Source organism: Porites lutea, chromosome 14 (assembly GCF_958299795.1).
Source record: "Porites lutea chromosome 14, jaPorLute2.1, whole genome shotgun sequence".
Lineage (NCBI taxonomy): Eukaryota > Metazoa > Cnidaria > Anthozoa > Scleractinia > Poritidae > Porites > Porites lutea.
In genome coordinates this window covers 19,718,035-19,737,488 of record NC_133214.1, presented here as the reverse complement: position 1 = coordinate 19,737,488, position 19,454 = coordinate 19,718,035, and the positions used below count along the sequence as shown (strand labels likewise).

At 39.0% G+C, this 19,454-nt stretch overlaps 1 protein-coding gene and 3 pseudogenes across 1 annotated transcript; all 4 read left to right on the top strand.

The window, feature by feature from the left end:
• The first annotated feature begins 2,601 nt into the window (after nucleotides 1–2,601).
• LOC140924609 (E3 ubiquitin-protein ligase TRIM45-like) lies at nucleotides 2,602–4,927 on the top strand (annotated as a pseudogene).
• Nucleotides 4,928–7,176: 2,249 nt separating this feature from the next.
• On the top strand, nucleotides 7,177–10,025 carry LOC140924707 (E3 ubiquitin-protein ligase TRIM45-like; annotated as a pseudogene).
• Nucleotides 10,026–10,477: 452 nt separating this feature from the next.
• Nucleotides 10,478–13,207, top strand: LOC140924581 (E3 ubiquitin-protein ligase TRIM45-like; annotated as a pseudogene).
• A 2,794-nt stretch (nucleotides 13,208–16,001) lies between these two features.
• LOC140924371 (E3 ubiquitin-protein ligase TRIM45-like) lies at nucleotides 16,002–18,931 on the top strand. Its single transcript, XM_073374403.1, has one exon. The coding sequence runs from the start codon at nucleotides 16,058–16,060 to the stop codon at nucleotides 18,299–18,301; it is 2,244 nt and encodes a 747-aa protein (XP_073230504.1). The 5' UTR covers nucleotides 16,002–16,057; the 3' UTR covers nucleotides 18,302–18,931.
• Nucleotides 18,932–19,454: the final 523 nt, after the last annotated feature.

Sequence of the window (19,454 nt, the reverse complement as noted above, 5' to 3'; positions counted from 1 at the left end):
AAAATTCCGGAAATTTTGACTCAATGGAAAGCGCCCACAGTCAACACACAATGTGCGTTTTTTTCACTAATGCCTAATCAATGAAAAGCCGATGATTCTTGTAAGACTCTAAAAGCAAACCGAATTTGGTTGTAGTATTACGTTGTGGTTAATGTTTTTACTTTATTACGTTAGTAATTAGCAAAAATATGAAAGTTCTCAAGGGCTGGTATTTTGTTACAAAAAATAACCAAATAGTCCTCTAGGATTAAACTTCAAATAAATTAAAGCACATTCATCAGATTTCATTGCAAGTGCGTAGTCCATCCATTTTGATTCAGAACCATTGTTGAAAGCGAGCTATATCTACTATTTTGAGATTTGATATGAGGCGAGATGACAATGATGATGGTGGTAATGGTAACGTGATAATGATAATGAAGATGTAATTATTGTGTTCATAATTTTGGTGACTAATAAACATTATGATGATGATGATGATGATGATGGTGGTGGTGGTGGTGGTGGTGGTGGCGATATGACGATGATAACGATGACGACGGTGATGACGATGATGACAACGACGACGACGACGATGATGATGTTGATGATGATGACGAAAACGACGACCTCAATGACGACGACGACGACGACGACGACGATGATGATGATGATGTTGATGATGATGACGAAAACGACGACCTCAATGACGACGACGACGACGACGACGACGACGATGATGATGATGATGATGATGATGATGATGATGATGATGATGATGATGATGATGAAGATTATTTAACAATTAGTCGCCGAAGGCGATGTGAATATCGGCAAATAGTCAACGAGACGAAGTCGAGGTGACTATTCGCCGATATTCACGTAGCCTGAGGCGAATAATTGTTTTAGTATGATTACATTGATGATTATTCGAGAAAATAAAATTATTGATCAATTTCCGACTCCGAAACATCAACAAATCTGGCTGCCATTTTGAAAACTGCTAGCCTTCAATGTTATAATCTCCGCGCGGTGATTAAAGTGGGATGAAGCAAGGCTCCTACCCAATCATGGCGCTCTATTTTCGATAATCATCAATGTAATTAATTATACTAAACCTGGATAGGTAAAACTGTTCGTCCTGAACAACCTGAGAGACCAAAATCTGCTGTTTACACCGCTAGATCAAGACGGCAAACATTTCCCGTCTCTTTTTTATGGGACTCCCCCAGGAGTCGTAATTATAACACTTCAAGAAGTGAGTATTTCATAGGTAGACCAGGGACCCCCCCCCTGAGGTAGACATAATAAATTCTGCAAGCAGAATACTGCAATGCTGATCGCATTACGTGAAAATTAACTACCGTGTGGCACGAAGTTTTTGCGGGAGTTTATTTTTGCGGATTAGCGACTTTTTGTGTTTTGTGGGACTTAATTTTTGCGATTAGGACACATTGGTTTTTCTTTCTGGGAATTAATTTTTGCAATTTTCAGAAAGCACAGACTGTACCCAGTACCCACCCAGACAAGTTGTGATTGAACAGACACGATTTCTTAGTACTGTATTTTTGTGTAGAGAATTTAAGCTAGAGAATATTTACTCTGGAGTAAATTTTCGCTGGGAAAATGTTTGCGGTGATTTTTATTTGCGGGAACTTATTTTTGCTGATCGCTAGAAAAATCGCAAAAATTAGAACCCCTTAAGAATTTCGTGCCACACGGTAGGTAGATATATCGCATCCTTGTGTAATGCAGCAATGCTCACGGTACGCCGGGCAATAAATTTGATTTGCATCTTTTTAAGCCGTGGTTTTTACGCAATCGTGATTTAGAAAAGACAAATTAAAAAAAGACGTCATTTTGTCATTGAGTAACCACTATTTTGTCGTCGTGTTTCAAAATTATGGTCAATGTCATATACGTTATTCAAGCGTTGAATAAATATATTTCAAACCGATTTCAACTTGTAGCTGTTTAGATCCAGTATCTTTTTTGAAGTTACTTCAAAAAAAATATTTTAATGACCTTCGGGGCATTCCACACTCAACGGTCTTTTGTGTTTCTAAGTGAAGTGTATGAACGACTTAGCCCTAGGTTTCTGGGAATCATAAACCACAAATTAAATAACAAGCCTCTCACAACGAAGCTCTTTGCAGGGTCACCCAACGTCAATTTTTGGAAACTATCTGTTCGGAAGACGATTTGAGATCTAGAATTTTTGGAACATTTGTTGTCAAATTTCTTGCTTGCCTGCCTCTCCTAGGATTTTCGAACATCTAAAAAATGGTATAATTGCCCATTTTTAACGGATTTTTACTCTAAAAAGGTCACCTAGAATTTTCGGGAGCCTTTTTTCGGGCTGAAATTTTCGAAAAGGTAAGTTTTGATTCCTATAATTTTCGGATCGCTAGACTTTCAGCTAGGAAATCCGAACAGATGAAAAGTTTTTAGGGGACAAAAATATGCCTATATCTACCGTTTAAACCTAAAATATGATCAACAATGCATGTTTAAGTGGTTTTGAACTATATTCTCGTTGGGTGCCCCTGTCTTTGATTGGTTCATTCTCCTTTGACATTCCGAGGAAAGCTAAACAGACGATCACAAGACTTCATTGTTCAGTGTGAACTGCTTCAAGGGTCACAGCTCACTTGTTGTTGACGACATCATGGACCTTACAACTTTGTTTGACAATCTTCGTGAAGAAGTGTCTTGTTCAGTGTGTTCGGACTTATTTACCGATCCTAAACATCTCTCCTGTCTGCACAGTTTCTGCTTAAAGTGTTTGAACGGATGGTACGAAACGTGCGGCGGCGGAGATGCCATTGGATGTCCAAAGTGCCAAACCTTCAGCCAAGTTCCCGCAAGCGGTGATCTTAAAGATCTTCCAACAAGCTTTTATTTGAATGGCTTAATCGATGTTCTTGCCATCAAAGAATTCAAAAACACTCAAGTGACCTGCGGAAACTGCGACAAGAAGAGCTCAGAAGCTTCGTATTGTTTCCAGTGTTGCATATTTTATTGCGAAGAATGCTTAATCGGTCATAACATCATGCGAGACAAGAAGGAACACCGCGTTTTGGCCGTAAAGGAGTTCCAAGACAGGGACTATGAAGATGTGTTAAAGCGACCAGTATTTTATTCAAGACAAGGACACCGGAAAGAGGAGCTAAAATTATTTTGCAAGGAGTGTGAGACGGCAGTTTGCCAAACTTGCGTCATGCTAGATCACAATGGTCATAAATTAACGCTGATCGAGGAAGAAGCTGAGAATCAAAGACTCGAGATAAAAACTGTTATCGAAACACAACGACACAACTTAGACGAAAAAATGATCGTTGTCGCTAAGCTAGATGAAGATTATGCTAAAGTGATTCAACAGAACGAAAATTTGAAGGGCGAAGTCCAAAGGTTTGCGGATGGGTTGATAAAAACAATTCAAGCAAAAATGCAAAATGTTATTGACGCGATGGAAAAACAAACAAAGAAGTCACTACAAAATTTAAAAGCAAAAAGAAGCGAGATTGAGCATCAGATAAATATCATTAAATCATCGCTAGAGGAAGCTGATAAACTTTTAAAACGAAGCACCACCGCGGAAATTGTTCAGCTTAAAAAAAACACTGCAAACAATCTTTCAGGGCGTGGATGAGTCAGAGCCTTTTGTTCATGACCGCAGGCGTCTGAAAGCGTTTGTTTTCGTAGAAAATCAGAAGATACTTGATGTCGTCAACGGCGAAGAACTTGGTTTCTTGATAGAACGTTACCGAACAAAACCAAGCGAATCACTGGCTGAAGGTGAAGGACTGAAAGAAGGAATTGAAGCACGTATAGCTCAATTCAATGTGATCACAAGAAACGCAGAGAGAAAGCAGTGCCATGATGAGAGGGACCGTGTCACGGTAGAGATCACGGACGAACAAGAACGAGAATGCGTGACAGAAGTAAGAATACATGATAACAAGGATGGAATCTACAACATAAATTATTTTCCCAGAGTTCAAGGGACAATAAAGTTATTAGTTAAGGTAAACGGGGAACATATTCATGGTAGTCCTTTTACTGTGATTGTAAAACCATTTCAAGTCAAACCTGTTTTATGTATTGGAAAGGAAGGCTGGGTTAATGGAATGTTTAATTATCCTATGGGGGTGGCAGTGAGTGATAAGGACGAAATAGTAGTAGCTGACGCGTTGAATTATCGGGTTCAAGTGTTTGACAGTAATGGTACCTTCTTAAGATCCTTTGGTCGCCAAGGTAAAAATGCTGGAGGGTTCAACTGCCCTGTTGGAATAGCCATTAATAAGGATAGAAATATTTTCGTGGCAGACAATGGGAACAATAGAATACAGATCTTTAGCTGGGAGGGGAGGCACCTGGGTTCATTTGGCGGCGAAGGAAGCCTTGATAGTCAGCTCCATCTTCCTTGGGGTTTATCCTTAGATAGTACTGGTAATGTTATTGTTGCTGATACAGGGAACAACGTGATTAAGATCTTTACCCCGGATGGTAGGTTTGTAATGAAGATGGGTGGGCAGCGTCCTTTTAGTTGTCCTATTCACTGTGTTCAGTGTGGTGAATATTTCATAGCGTCATACAGAGATGAACATTGTATCAAAGTATTTAACAGGGAGGGGCATTTTCAGTACAAGTTTGGTAAGAAGGGGGAAGGACACGGGGAGTTTTTTTATCCACATTTTCTGTCAGTGACTCAGTCAAAGCACCTGTTAGTTTGTGATAAGGAGAATCATAGAATACAAGTCTTTGAACTAGATGGGAAGTTTGTTGGAAAATTCGGTACGAATGGCAGCAAATTAGGAGAAATTAATCGTCCATTCTCAGTAGCTATTTTAAGTAATGATCAAATTGTGGTGTCTGATTACAATAATAATCGAATTCAAATATTTGAATGATTTCTGACCATTTTTCCTAAGAACAATGGCAAGCATCACCAGTATTCTTTCTCTAATTTTTAAGTGTAGTAGGATTACGTCATTTCAAACATTAATTTTCAATTTTTTAGATGTGGCGATTCAAAGGTTTCGTGAGGTTTAGGTCAGTGCATGAATTATTTTGTTGTAAGCAAGGCAATAAGGTTTTCTCGCATTCACATATCAAGTATCGCCCTTAGCGACGGATTGCAATGTGCCTTCTCGTTTTCAGGCGTCTTGAGCACTACGCTTACGCTTTGCGCATGGTATCTCGGGAAGGGTGCTCTGACACCAGTCATTCGCACTTCGCGTTTTGCATCCTTCCGATGGCGCTTTACCCTGCAAAATAAGTCGAATACAAATAGCCAACTTCTTAGGTTGATTAGGTTTAAGAATGATTACTTCCACTGTAAGAATACTTGAAAATAAGCAATGATATATTAAACAATTAATGAATGAGGCTGAGTATCTTATGAAGATCTCCATAATTCTTCATATGATACGAAAGCCGAATTCCATAATTGTTTTATAATTCATTCAAAATAATTCCTAGTTTAAAAACATGGCTAAAACATGCTTACGTCCATCGATCCATCGATGTTAAGTTCATTTTCGATAGTGCACGTTTAGGTTTGTCTAGCTCCGCAAATATTCTCCAAATAGCAGATGTCGCCCTTCGAGTTGTCTTCTTGCTGTTCTTGCCATGTTTTTAGCTATTTTTTCGCCTAGTTCTTACTCTTGAAACGAGTGAAATGACCGCCATTTTTGTTTCCACAACCAAAACAACTCAACCTCGTCTCCAGGTCTTCTCGGTTAACGGTGCCTTAACCTGCACGAACGCTGCATTTTTGACGTCATTTCCTCGTTAAACACAAAATTCTTCCAAATTTGGTCATCAGTAACTGGTTATGGTGAATTAAACGTGTGCTTTTAGCCAATCAGAATCGGGGAAATATTTTGAAAGAATAATAATTCATTTTTATTGTATGTATTTGTTAAGTTATTTGATTAATTAACGAATCAAAAATCAGTTATAAGTAGCTTTGCAATACTGCAATACTCTGTTATAGTCATGCAATTAAAGCTTGGTTTATATGTTACTGTCATTGTTATTTTTATTGAAACACTGCTAGCTGGGTATATGAATACAGTAGCATATATATAAACATGTTAAACATTGGTTAAACTGGGTAACGGATTTTCTTACTTTGCTCGGATAAGCCGAATTTTTTATCTAATTTTTTTAAAAAGTCGGTATAACTATTTATCAGTACAGAATACGACTAAAGTCAAACGTTAAAGCTGCTCGCTATTTTTTATGCTTCCCTGTTTGTTCTTAATTCAAGACAAACCATTTTGAAAATCTTTCAAAGTCTACTCCAGTATTTTTGCTCTTGGTTCGGTGGGTTGGTGTACAAAATTCTGGAACAAGGAAAAGCACAATGTTTTTGGTTACTTTGAAGTAACTCTGACCATAATCTGTGGCTCTGTAACTTCTGTAGCAGTCGAATTCATTTAATTGTTCATCGACAGGAAATGTACCTTGAAACTCCAGAAGTATTCCAGCATTATAATACTGGTACGTGTACGTGGCCAGTTTTAATCTAACCCTCTTGGTCTGTGATCAAGTTCCGATTTAGACTGTTTTAATATTCCCCACGAGAATATAACAGCTGTTTTAGAAATGTGTAGAAAACCTGGTGAAAAGGAAAAGGAGCTAAAAGGGCTAACAGAAGGATTTTGTGGCTGTGGGGGAGACAAGAAAACTTCCTGGTTTAGTGAGTACTCCCCTCCCCGTAGTTATTGTCAAAGAATAAAGTAGCTGTACTTAATTAGAGAGCGAGAATATTCGGTCTCTGTTGGGTTTTTGTGAACGCCAACGATCCTGGAAGCGTTTGAGTTGACCTCTTTAACCCTTTAAGCCCCAATATCCACATTCAAATTCTCCCAACTGGTCTCTCAACATTTTCATATTGAATACGTTGAGAGAAATTGGTAAAAGATCAAAGTATTGGCCTGCGAAAAAATCAGTTTCTCCTCGCTCTTTGCCGCTGGGGACGTTTCGCACGGAGGAACAGGCTATCAAAGTATTTTCCCTTTGGTGATTTTTTCATTAATTCTCACAACCTTATCTCTTGATTGTGTGTTGATATTGTTTAGAGAAAATTGATGTTGGTCACTTTTGGCACTTAAAGGGTTAAAGTCTTTCACAAATCGATATATTGTTTCCGTTCCCTTTATGCTTACTTACTACTCACAAATTACTAGACAACGCGCAGTATTAACATTCAAAATGCATCTTTTAAAGCTGTGGTTTCACGCTCTGATCGTGCTTTAGAAAGGCTTCACAGATTTCACTTTGTTGTTAACCATTGTTTTGTATTCAGGTTTCAAAATGATTTTCATTTACGGTACTCACGCGCTGAAGCTGACGCGACAGGGACTCTAACAACAGCGTTCCGTGATTGGTTCCTTAGAAGATAAAAAGCTACAAGGCTTGATTGAATGGTGCATATTTGCTACTCAGGTCATAATGTTTCTGAAGTAAGTCTAATTGTTACTGGATCTTACAATTATTTTCAATCCTACCAAGAGACTTGCTGTTTAAATTTGAAATATCATCCAGTTCACGCGTTTTATCGCACTGATCTTAACCCGGGAGATTTCATTTCTGGGAATCATAAACCACGAAAACAATGACAACCCTCTCACAACCAGGCTCTTTGATTGGTTCATTCTCTTTTGAGATTCCGAAACGCTAAACATATAGATAATCACAAGACTTCATTGTTCAGTGTGAACTGCTTCAAGGGTCACAGCTCACTTGTGGTTGACGACATCATGGACCTAACAACTTTGTTTTACAATCTTCGCGAAGAAGTGTCTTGTTCGGTGTGCTCGGACTTATTTACCGATCCTAAACATCTCTCCTGTCTGCACAGTTTCTTCTTAAAGTGTTTGAAAGGATGGTACGAAACGTGCGGGGGCGGAGACGCCATTAGATGTCCGAAGTCAGTGCGAAGTGCCAAACCTTCAGTCAAGTTCCCGCAAGCGGTGATCTTAAAGATCTTCCAACCAGCTTTTATCTTAACGGCTTGATCGATGTTCTTGCCATTAAAGAATGCAGCAAAACTCAAGTCAAATGCGGAAACTGCGACCAGAAGACTTCGGTAGCATCGTATTGTTTCCAGTGTTGCATATTTTATTGCGAAGAATGCTTTATCGGTCATAACATAATGCGAGACAAAAAGGAACACCACGTTTTGGCCGTAAAAGAGTTCCAAGACAAGGACTATGAGGATGTATTAAAGCGACCAGTATTTTGTTCAAGACAAGGACATCAAAAAAAGAAGCTGAAATTATTTTGCAAGGAATGCGAAACAGCAGTTTGCCAAACTTGCGTAATGTTCGATCACAATGGTCATAAGTTAACGCTGATCGAGGAAGAAGCTGAGAATCAAAGACTCGAGATAAAAACTGTTATCGAAACACAATGACACAACTTAGACGAAAAAATGAACGTTGTCGCTCAGCTAGATGAATATTACGCTAATGTGATTCATCAGAGCGAGTCGTTAAAGGGCAATGTCCAAAAATTTGCTGACGGGTTGATAAAAGTAATTCTAGAAAAAACGCAGAATATTATAACCATGGTGGCAAAACAAACAAAGAAGTCACTTGAAAATTTAAAAGCAAAAAGAAGCGAGATTGAGCGTCAGATAAATATCATTAAATCATCCTTGGAGGAAGCTGATAAACTTTTAAAACGAAGCACCACCGCGGAAATTGTTCAGCTTAAAAAAACATTGCAGACAATCTTTCAGGGAGTGGATGAGGCAGAGCCTATTGTTCATGACCGCAGCAGTCTGCAAGTGTTTGTTTTCGTAGAAAATCAGAAGATGCTTGATGTCTTCAACGGCCAAGAAATTGGATTCTTGGAAGACGGTTCTCGAACAAAAGCAAAAGAATCCTTGGCTAACGGCGAAGGACTGAAAGAAGGGACTGTAGCGCGTAAAGTTCGATTCAATTTGATCACAAGAAACGCGAAGAGAAAGCAGGGATATGATGAACAGGACCGTGTAACGGTACAGATCAATGACGAGCAAGAATGAGAATGCGTGACGGAATTAAGAATAGATGATAACAAGGATGGAATCTACAACATCAGTTATTTTCCCAGAGTTCAAGGGACAATAAAGCTACTAGTTAAGGTAAACGGGGAACATATTCATGGTATTCCTTTTGCTGTGATTGTAAAACCATTTCAAGTCAAACCTGTTTTATGTATTGGAAAGAAAGGCTCGGGTGAAGGAATGTTAAATAGTCCTATAGGGGTGGCAGTGACTACTAAAGATGAAGCAGTAGTAGTTGATCATTGGAACCATCGGGTTCAAGTGTTTGCCAGTAATGGTACTTTCTTAAGATCTTTTGGTCATAAAGGAGAAAATGCTGGAGAGTTTACGAATCCTACAGGAATTGCCATTAATAAGGATAGAAATATTCTCGTGTCAGAGTGTTATAACCACAGAGTACAGATCTTAAGTTGGGAGGGGAGGCACCTGGGTTCATTTGGCGGAGAAGGATGCCTTGATAGTCAGCTCTCTTACCCTTGGGGTTTATCCTTAGATAGTACTGGTAATGTATTGTTGCTGATGCAGGTAACAAACTGATTAAGATCTTTACCCCGGATGGAAAGTTTGTAATGAAGATAGGTGAGCAGGGTTCTTTTAGTTTTCCTATTCACTGTGTTCAGTGTGGTGAATATTTCATAGTGTCAGACTCAAATGAACATTGTATCAAAGTATTTAACAGGGAGGGGCATTTTCAGTACAAGTTTGGTAAGAAGGGGGAGGGGGACGGGGAATTTAATCGTCCACGTTTTCTGTCAGTTACTCAGTCAAAACACCTGTTGGTATGTGATCAGTATAATCATAGAATACAAGTCTTTGAAGCAGATGGCAAGTTTTTAGGAAAATTCGGTACAAATGGCACCAAAATAGGAGAATTTGATGGGCCGTACTCAGTAGCTGTTCTAAGTAATGATCAAATTGTGGTGTCTGATCGCAACAATGATCGAATTCAAATATTTGAATGACATCTGACCAGTTTTCCTAAGCATTACCAGTAGTGTTTTTCTAATTTCTGAGTTTAGTAGGATTCCGCCATTACAATCATTATTTTTAAATTTCTTAGAATCAAACGTTTTGTTAAGTTTAGGTCAGTGTATGAATTGTTTTCTTGTAAGCAAGACAATCAAGGTTTTCTCGTATTCACATATCAAATATTGCCCTTAGGGACGGATTACGATGTACTTACTCGTTTTCAGGAGTCCCAAGCACTGTCCTTACGCTTTGTGCTTTGCGCATGCATCTCGGGAAGGGTGCTCTGTCACCAATCATTCGTGCCTCGCGTTTTGCATCCTTCCCATGATGCTTGGCCCTGCAAATAAGCCGAACACAAATCCAAGTCTACTCTGTGGCCAAATATAGACCCCATCTTAGTCACTTTTGAGAAATTTCACTATCCCAGTTAATTTCTGGGAATAATAAACCACGCAAACAATAACAACCCTCTCACAACGAGGCTCTTTGATTGGTTCATTCTCTTTTGAGATTCCGAGAAACTGCTAAACAAAGACGTTCACGAGACTTCATTGTTCAGTGTGAACTGCTTCAAGGGTCACAGCTCACTTGTGGTTGACGACATCATGGACCTTACAACTTTGTTTTACAATCTTCGTGAAGAAGTGTCTTGTTCGGTGTGCTCGGACTTATTCACGGATCCAAAACATCTCTCCTGTCTGCACCGTTTCTGCTTAAAGTGTTTGAAAGGATGGTACGAAACGTACGGGGGCGGAGACGCCATTAGATGTCCGAAGTGCCAAACCTTCAGTCAAGTTCCCGCAAGCGGTGATCTTAAAGATCTTCCGACCAGCTTTTATCTTAACGGCTTAATCGACGTTCTTGCCATCAAAGAATGTTCAAATACTCAAGTGACATGCGGCAACTGCGATGAGAAGAGTTCGGTAGCATCGTATTGTTTCCAGTGTTGCATATTTTATTGCGAAGAATGCTTAATCGGTCATAACATCATGCGGAACAAAAAGGAACACCGCGTTTTGAACCTCAAAGAGTTTCAAGACAAAGACTACGAGGATGTATTGAAGCGACCAGTGTTTTGTTCAAGACAAGGACACCAAAAGAAGAAGCTGAAATTATTTGCAAGGAATGTGTGACAGCAGTTTGTCAAACTTGTATTATGCTAGATCACAATGGTCTTAAGTTGACGCTGATCAAGGAAGAAGCTGAGAATCAAAGACTCGAGATAAAAACTGTATCGAAACACAACGACATAACTTAGACGAAAAAATGAACGTAGTCGCTCAACTAGATGAAGATTACGCTAAAGTGATTCAACAGAGCGAAACTTTGAAGGGTAATGTCCAAAAATTTGCTGATGGATTGATAAAAACAATTCAAGCAAAAAAGCAAAATATTATTGACGCGGTCGAAAACCAAACGAAGAAGTCACTTGAAAGCTTAACAGCAAAAAGAGGTGAGATTCAGCGTCAGATAAAGATTATTGAATCATCACTGGAGGAAGCTGATAAACTTTTAAAACGAAGCACCACCGCGGAAGTTGTTCAGCTTAAAAAAACACACTGGAAACAATCTTTGACGGAGTGAATGAGAGAGAGCCTATTGTTCATGATTCCAGAAGTCTGCAAACTTTTGTTTTTGTAGAAAATCAGAAGATGCATGATATTGTCAACGGCGAAGCACGTGAATCTTTGGCTGAAGGTGAAGGACTGAAAGAAGGGACTGTTGGACGTAAAGCTCAATTCAATTTGATCACAAGAAACGCAGAGAGAAAGCAGGGATATGATAAACGGGATCGGGTAACGGTGGAGATCAAGGACGAGCAAGAACAAGAATGCGTGACGGAAGTGCGAATAGATGATAACAAAGATGGGACCTACATCGTCATATATTATCCCAGAAAACAGGGGACATTGAAAATATTTGTCAGAGTAAACGGGGAGGATATTTGTGGTAACCCTTGTACTGTGACAATAAAACCATTTCATGTCAAACCTGTCTTATCTTTTGGAAAGGAAGGCTCGGGTGATGGAATGTTTAAGAATCCTTTTGGGGTGGCTGTGACTGACAGGGACGAGATAATGGTAGCTGACTGTAAGAACCATCGGGTTCAAGTGTTTGACAGCAATGGTGCTTTCTTAAGATCTTTTGGCCACGAAGGTCAAAATGCTGGAGAGTTGAAGATTCCTACAGGAATAGCCACTGATAAGGACAGAAATATTTTTGTAGCAGAGTATGGTACCCATAGAGTACAGATCTTTAGTTGGGAGGGAAGGCGCCTCGGTTCATTCGGTGGCCCAGGAAGCCTTGATAGTCAACTCTACGGGCCCCGGGGTTTATCTTTAGATAGTACTGGTAATGTTATTGTTGCTGATACAGGTAACAAACTGATTAAGATCTTTACCTCGGATGGTAGGTTTGTAATGAAAATAGGTGGGCAGGGTTCTTTTAGTGATCCTATTCACTGTGTTCAGTGTGGTGAATATTTCATAGTGTCAGACTACATGGAACACTATATAAAAGTATTTAACAGGGACGGGCATTTTCAAGATACAAGATTGGTAAGAAAGGGGTAGGGGACGGGGAGTTTAATTGTCCATGGTTTTTATCAGTGACTCAGTCAAAGTACCTGTTGGTTTGTGATAGGGAGAATCATAGAATACAAGTCTTTGAACTAGATGGAAAATTTGTTGGAAAATTTGGAACAAATGGCAGCAAATTAGGAGAATTTAATGATCCATTCTCAGTAGCTGTTCTAAGTAATGACCAAATTGTGGTGTCTGGTTACAAAGATAATCAGATCCGAATATTTGAATGACATCTGACCAGTTTTCCTAAGAATAATGGGAAGGATCACTAGAAGTCTTATTCTAATTTTAAGTGTAGTAGGATTAGGTCATTTCGAACATTATTTTTGACTTACTTAGATTCAAACGTTTTGGTTGCTTAAGGTCAGTGTATGAATTGTTTTCTCGTAATCAGAGTTTTCTCGCATTCAAGTATATATCGCTCTTCGCGACGGACTGCGATGTGCCTACTCGTTTTTAGGCGTCCCACGCTTTGCGCATGGTATCTCGGGAAGGGTGCTGGTGTTCTGTCACCAATCATTCACACCTCGCGATTTGCATCCTTCCCATGTCGCTTTGCCCTGCAAAATCCAACTTCTACACAAGTCAACTTCTTAGGTTGGATAGGTCTCCGGAATATTTAATTACTCTACTGTAAGAATAGTTGGAAATAAGTAATGATTTATTTCATTTTTATTGTATGTATTTGTTAAGTTATTTTGATTAATTTACGACTCAAGAATTAGTTATAACAGCTTTTGCCATACCATACCGCAATACTCTGTTATAGTCATGCAATTAAAGCTAAGTTTTATTGTTATAGTCATTGTTATTTTCGTTGATACACTGCTAGCAGGGTATATAAATACGAGAGCATATAAACATTGCTTAAACTAAGTAACGGACTTCTTAATTTGCTCCAACAAGCTGAATTTTTGGTTCAATTTTTTAAACAGTCGGTGAAACTTTTTATCAATATATATAGAAGAAGACAAAAACGTTTAATAGAAGAAAGCTGTTTGTTATTCTATATGCATCACTGTTTGTTCTTCAAGGCAAACCATTTTGAAAACTCTTTAAAGTCACGCCAGTTTTATTGCTCTTGGTTCGGTGGGTTGGTGTATAGCAGAAAAAGATTCGGAAATAATTGAAAACAAAATACTGAGACAAGTAAAGGCACAATCTGTTTTGGTTACTTTAAAGTAACTATAGCTATAATCTGTGACACTGTAAGACCTGTAGCAGCCAAATTCATTTAATTGATCATTTAATTACGGGAAAAGTGCCTTGAAACTTCGGGATTTCTTCATCATTATAAACTGGTATGTATAAGGCCAATTTTAGTTTAGGCCTTCCTGGTCTGTGATCGGGTTCTGATTTAGAATTTTTTTGTCCAAGAGGGGGTTATTGGAGCCGATAGATATATCTTACTGCTCATTCCCATCAGGCCATTTTAAATACACGAGAATATATACAACAGGTGTTTTAGAAATGTGGAGAAAACTTGCTGAAATGCAGACATTTTTTTCACCTCCGGGCCGAAGTGCGTGGGGTGTACAAGTTAACTAAGGCAACAGATTTGACACTTTAAATTTAGGACAAGGCTGATCGGACAGCTTAGGATTGGTAATTTACAAATCTGTTCCCCAATATTTAAACTCGACAAAACTAGTCTTCATCTAGCCCCTGATGAAGACTAGCCCGAAAGACTAGTCGAAATATTGGGCAAATAAATTACCAATCTTTAGCTCTCTGATCAGCTTTGCTTTCAATTTTAAGTGTTATTCTATATTGCTAATCCTGATCTACATCAACGTCCAGCTTTCCCTCGCTGCTGGTTCTCCAAGTTTCTTGCGAGAATTGTTGGAGATTTGAGCTTATTTGAGGGGGTGGTAGTGCCAAGGATTTAGCGGAACACCCACGCCCAAATTTTCCAAGAAAGGGTTTGAAACCTTTTGTTTCACTTTGTTTCACTTATTTTTCTTCTTTTCTCTCGTCCGTCTTTTGTTTCGTTTATGTTTCTTCTTCTTTTTTGTACTGGCTCTGTTTCAGTATACTTAGGGAGAAAAAAGGAGGTGTGGGGAATAGGAGTGAGATGGGGGGGCTGTCATAATAATGAAATTAAAAACAGCAAGTATTCCTTGATTCGTTGTCGTTTAGGAGGAATTAAAAAAAGTCTTACATCTTCTCTTCTTTTGTAAACAAAACTAAATATAGAACAGCATCACCGTCCTGGAGAAGAGTTTCATCTGAACGGTCACGCAGTAGGATTTGGTCCACGGACTCAATAGTCAGATCAACTTATCATGTCTATTTCAATAAACTATGTTAAGCAACATATAAATTAAAACACCCTCATAAGCAGATGAACCTTAAAAAGGGATTAAGGACATTAACTGACTTGCGATATACATATCGCGTTTCCATCAAGTGAAAATTCAATCATTCAGTTTGTTACTGACAATAATGAACACGGACAGATTTCCACGTTAGTCATTGACCCACAGTTGATGATAATGATGATGATGATGATGATGATGATGATGATGATGATGATGTTATATGATGATGACGACAACGGCAACGACGACAATGATGATGATGACGATGACGATGATGATGATTATACTTTGGTAGCCGTAAAACTGTTGGCTTTCCGTCCTGAACTACCTAAGAGACCAAAATCTGTTGTTTACACCCCTAGATCAAGACGGAGAACATTCCCGTTTCTTTTTTATGGGACTCTCTCGCCCCCAGGAGTCGTAACACTTCAAGAAGTAAGTATTTCATAGGTAGATCCGGGAGGTAGATACATCGTGGCTCTTGATCGTTTACTTGTGTAATGCTGCAATGCTCACGGTACGCCGCGCAATTAATTCGATTTGCATCTTTTTAAGCTGAGGGTTTTTTCCTTACCGTGATTTAGAAAAGACAAGTTAAAAAAGGCGTCATTTTGTCATTGATTAATCTCTATTTTGTTGTCGTGTTTCAAAATGATGGTCAATGTCATATACATTACTCACGCGCTGAAGCTAGCGCGACAGTCACTCTGACAAAAGCCTTCTATGATTAGTTCGAAGCAGGGGGCCTTTCTTTCCCGATGGCTCAAAGGCTTAAGATAGAAACACTAAAGACTGTTGAGTGTGGAATGCCCCGAAGGTCATTAGAATTTTTTTTTGAAGTAATTTAGAAAAAGATAGTGGATCTAAACAGCTACAAGTTGGAAATTGGTTTGAAATATATGTATACTGGTTCAATGCATGCAGCGGCTTTCCATTAACAGCTTCCTAACTAAAGTGTATAAACGACTTAGCTCCAGATTTCTGGGAATCATAAACCACAAAAATAATAACAAGCCTCTCACAACGAGGCCCTTTGATTGGTTAATTCTCCTTTGACATTCCGAGAAAAGCTAAACAAGACTTCATTGTTCAGTGTGAACTGCTTCAAGGGTCACAGCTCACTTGTTGTTGACGACATCATGGACCTAACAACTTTGTTTTACAATCTTCGTGAAGAAGTGTCTTGTTCAGTGTGTTCGGACTTATTTACGGATCCTAAACATCTCTCCTGTCTGCACAGTTTCTGCTTAAAGTGTTTGGAAGGATGGTATGAAACGTGCGGGGGCGGAGATGCCATTAGATGTCCGAAGTGCCAAACCCTCGGCCAAGTTCCCGCAAGCGGTGATCTAAAAGATCTTCCAACCAGCTTTTATCTTAACGGCTTAATCGATGTTCTTGCCATTAAAGAATGCAGCAAGACTCAAGTCAAATGCGGAAACTGCGACCAGAAGACTTCGGTAGCATCGTATTGTTTCCAGTGTTGCATATTTTATTGTGAAGAATGCTTAATCGGTCATAACATAATGCGAGACAAGAAGGAACACCGCGTTTTGGCCGTAAAAGAGTTCAAAGACAGGGACTATCAAGATGTGTTAAAGCGACCAGTATTTTGTTCAAGACAAGGACACCGGAAAGAGGAGCTAAAATTATTTTGCAAGGAATGTGAAACAGCAGTTTGCCAAACTTGCGTAATGCTCGATCACAATGGTCATAAGTTGAAGCTGATCGAGGAGGAAGCTGAGAATCAAAGACTTAAGGTAAGAACTGTTATCGAAACACAACGACACAACTTAGACGAAAAAATAAACGTTATGGCTAAGCTAGACGAAGATTATGCTAAAGTGATTCAACAGAACGAAAATTTAAAGGGCGACGTCCAAAGGTTTGCTGATGGGTTGATAAAAACAATTCAAGCAAAAATGCAAAATGTTATTGACGCGATGGAAAACCAAACGAAGAAGTCACTTGAAAGATTAACAGCGAAAAGAGGTGTGATTCAGCAACAGATAAATGTTATTGAATCATCATTGGAAGAAGCTGATAAACTTCTAAAACGAAGCACCACCGCGGAAGTCGTTCAGCTTAAAAAAACACTGCAAACAATCTTTCAGGGAGTGGATGAGACAGAGCCTATTGATCATGACCCCAGCAGTCTGAAAGCGTTTGTTTTTGTAGAAAATCAGAAGATGCTTGATGTCGTCAACGGCGAAGAACTTGGTTTCTTGGAAGAAGGTAATCGAACAAAACCAAGCGAATCACTGGCTGAAGGTGAAGGACTGAAAGAAGTAATTGTAGCGCGTAAAGCTCAATTCAATTTAATCACAAGAAACGCAGAGAGAAGACAGTGGTATAATGAAGAGGACCGTGTTTCGGTAGAGATCAAAGACGAGCAAGAAGGAGAATGCGTGACGGAAGTAAGAATAGATGATAACAAGGATGGAATCTACAACATTCGTTATTTTCCCAGAGTTCAAAGGACAATAAAGTTATTAGTTAAGGTAAACGGGGAACATATTCATGGTAGTCCTTTTGCTGTGACTGTAAAACCATTTCAAGTCAAACCTGTTTTACCTTTTGGAAAGAAAGGCTCGGGTGAAGGAATGTTAAATTATCCTGAAGGGGTGGCAGTGACTGCTAAAGATGAAATATTAGTAGCTGACAACCAGAACCATCGGGTTCAAGTGTTTGACAGTAACGGTACTTTCTTAAGATCCTTTGGTCACACAGGTGAATATGCTGGAGAGTTCAAATGCCCTGTTGGAGTAGCTATTAACAATGATAGAAATATTTTCGTGGCAGACAATGGGAACAATAGAGTACAGATCTTTAGTTGGGAGGGGAGGCACCTGGGTTCATTTGGCGGCAAAGGAAGCCTTGATAGTCATCTCTCTTTCCCTTGGGGTTTATCCTTGGATAGTACTGGTAATGTTATTGTTGCTGATGCAGGTAACAAACTGATTAAGATCTTTACCCCGGATGGTAGGTTTGTAATGAAGATAGGTGGGCAGGGTTCTTTTAGTTTACCTGTTCACTGTGTTCAGTGTGGTGAATATTTCATAGTGTCGGACACAGGTAAACACTGTATCAAAGTATTTAACAGGGAGGGGCGTTTTCAGTATAAGTTTGGGAAGGAAGGGGAAGGAAACGGGGAGTTTAATTGTCCACGTTTTCTGTCAGTGACTCAGTCAAAGCACCTGTTGGTTTGTGATCAGCGTAATCACAGAATACAAGTCTTTGATTTAGATGGAAAGTTTGTAGGAAAATTTGGTACAAATGGCAGCAAATTAGGAGAATTTAATCTGCCATTCTCAGTAGCTGTTCTAAGTAAAGATCAAATTGTGGTGTCTGATTACAACAATAATCGAATTCAAATATTTGAATGACATCTGACCAGTTTTCTTAAGAATTATGACAAGCATCACCAGTAGTCTTTTTCTAATTTCTAAGTGTATTAGGATTCCGTCATTACAATCACTATTTTTCAATTTATTAGAATCAAACGTTTAGTTAAGTTTAGGTCAAGGTATGAATTGTTTTCTTGTAAGCAAGACAATCAGGGTTTTCTTGCATTCATATATCAAGTATCGCCCTTAGCGAAGGATTACGCTGTACTTACTCGTTTTCAGGAGTCCCAATCACTGTCAGTTACGCTTTGCGCTTTACGCATGGCATCTCGGGAAGGGTGCTCTGTCACCAATCATTCCCCACTCGCGTTTTGCATCCTTCCCATGACGCTTGGCCCTGCAAAATAAGTCGAACACAAATCCGAGTCTATTTTTTGGCCAAATATAGACCCTATCATAGTCACTTTTGGAAAATTTCGCAGTACCATTTTAGTAACTTTCTGTTTAGACATCTACCTTTTAAAGCCTTTTAACTAGGTCATCGTGAAATGAATTGACACATTGGTTTAACTTAACGACAGTATGGGCATAATGTAGGAACGTATAATAATATAGATAAGCGCAGCCACCCTGTAATAGAAAATAAGGCCGGGAAATAAATTTTTTAGAGCTTAAGTAACCCTGTATGATATGCAGTTATTTGTCTAATCATTCCACTTCAGAGATATTAAATATAAGTAATCCATTCTACTATGCTTGGAACCTGACAATGCCCAACAATAATGCATGTCGCTCACATTCCAAGCACTAGCTAGTAATTGTACAACTCTTTATGTTTCAATTTATTCTTTAAGGCAATCTATTTTTCTTTTCGTTTGCAGTCTTTCCCGTATTTCTGCTTTGGTTTGGTAGGTTGATGTAAAGAAAATAGCTGCGATCAAAAGTCATGAAAAACAGCCTCGAAGTAGGAAAGGCAGACTGAGATGTTTTCAAAAAAAAGATTAGCTCCTTTTGAGTGCGTCCTGCGATTAATTATCTCATTTAATACGTCGTTTACCTCAAGTGTTGCACGTTGAAAGCAACCTAAATTGTTGAAGTCTTTTTTGGTACGAGAAGTGCAATGAAAACGTTCTATGCCCGATCCATTTTTTGCGGATTTTCACTAGATGGTAAGTGCTTTCATGAAATTGTA